This window comes from Chaetura pelagica, unplaced genomic scaffold (genome assembly GCF_000747805.2).
Source record: "Chaetura pelagica isolate M959 unplaced genomic scaffold, ChaPel_1.0 scaffold71, whole genome shotgun sequence".
Classification (NCBI taxonomy): domain Eukaryota; kingdom Metazoa; phylum Chordata; class Aves; order Apodiformes; family Apodidae; genus Chaetura; species Chaetura pelagica.
The window spans coordinates 4,660,435-4,662,276 of NW_009952435.1; the positions used below are offsets into that span (position 1 = coordinate 4,660,435).

Consider the following 1,842-nt stretch of genomic DNA (forward strand, 5'->3'; position numbering starts at 1 on the left):
GTCTTCCTTCCTTCCTTCCTTCCTTCCTTCCTTCCTTCCTTCCTTCCTTCCTTCCTTCCTTCCTTCCTGCCTTCCTTCCTGCCTTCCTGCCTTCCTGCCTTCCTGCCTTCCTTCCTGCCTTCCTGCCTGCCTTCCTGCCTTCCTGCCTTCCTGCCTTCCTGCCTTCCTGCCTGCCTGCCTGCCTTCCTGCCTGCCTTCCTGCCTTCCTGCCTTACCGCCTTACTTGGTCTGCAATTCCTCCGGTGCAATGAAATAACTAATTTAAAAGTTTTGAATTGCCTACTGCTCATGTTGAGAAAAGCAAACCACAAGTTTCTAACCTTGATCCAGTTGACATCTGTGGCAGAAATCTCACTAAAATTCAGTATGTATGAAAGGGATCTCTTGATCTTCATCTGTCAGACCTATTTTATATTCAACTATAATATATGCATAGAATCTCAGGTACACATCTTCCAGCCTTCTAGTTCATCAGAAGGTCTCTTTGCAATTCCAGAACAGTACAACATGTAAACCTCTTGAGCATTTAAAAACAAAACTAGAAACAAAATCTGGTGTTTTGTTAGATGGGCTCTTACCTTGATATGAATACTTCCTTAACAGAAATTATCTACATCTCTGGAATTACAACAGATTTCTACAAGTAGCAGCCACCGATAAAGGACAAAGGATAAAGGATAAAGTTATTGTTGCTTCATGCTTCTGTTTCTCAAAAGAGGTTGTGGTGCATGTCTGCATTCATAATGTGGACAATTTGTGAGATTTTGTAAATGTAGCTTTTAAATGTTTTATGTCATAAAACTCCTTTTCTCTTTAATCTGCAGTCCACTAAAAACTCCACTGAAGATACTCGATGTTTCTAACTGCTCACTGAACCATGCTGATATGACATATTTAGCCAACAGCTTCCACGCTAATCACTTAGAAACCCTGGACCTGAGTGGTCACAATATACCTGACTTTTACTCATCAATATTCTTTAAGCTTCTCAGCCATTCCTCTTCAGTGCTAAGGAGTCTTACCTTGGAGGACTGCAACATCCAAGACATTCATGTCAACATGTTGATTTTAGGTTTAAGCTCTTGTCAGAAACTACAGGAGTTTAAGTTTCTTGGAAACCCACTGACATCCCAAGCACTGAAACACCTTTTCACATTTCTCTGTGAGTTGCCAATGCTGAAAAATGTGGAGTTCCCAGTCCCAAGGGATTGCTATCCTATTGGCATCACCTACCCAATTGATGATGCCAGTCTCTGCAGGTTTGATCACCAAAAATATGAAGATGTAGTAAAGGAGCTTAACCTCATTTTACTCAAAGCAAATAGGGAGGATGTGAAGGCTTCAACTCCCCTCTTTGGCAGTTATGATGCAGCTGTTCAAGAGACAAACAATGAACTGGGAGCTTACTTGATCAAGTCATTCAAAGAGACTTTAGAAAAACTTACTACATCTCTTAACAAAAGTAGTTAAGTATTGATTATATGCTCTATCAAGCCAGGAGTTAATTTAGTCTCTTCTGCAACTTCATTGATCAGTCTACTAATTTCTAATCTGAATTTACTTGTTTGAATACCCTTGATCATCTGAGGTATTTTAACTATACTGTAGCGAGTGCATACCACTTACATAAGCATTACTTGCTCTCTAAAGAGGAGAGAACCCTTAATAGTTTATTATTTTACACAAAACACTTTGTTTCTCAGTAAAACAACACGTGAAAAAGTTTTACTGATTTCTTATAATTTCCTCTGGCTTTGTCAGTGAGTGTTGCAGCCCTACAAAAAAGGCAGGATGTTCCAAAGGTTGCACACATATCCTCACCTAAAAAAAAAAGTTGGTTTT

At 39.6% G+C, this 1,842-nt stretch overlaps 1 protein-coding gene across 1 annotated transcript in view; it reads left to right on the plus strand.

The window, feature by feature from the left end:
* LRRC14B (leucine rich repeat containing 14B) overlaps positions 1-1,470 on the plus strand; it is a 3,072-nt gene extending 1,602 nt beyond the window's left edge. The window contains exon 2 of the mRNA XM_010008369.1: positions 825-1,470. Coding sequence (XP_010006671.1) covers positions 825-1,470 — 646 coding nt within the window. The remainder of the gene's footprint in view (positions 1-824) is intronic.
* Positions 1,471-1,842: the final 372 nt, after the last annotated feature.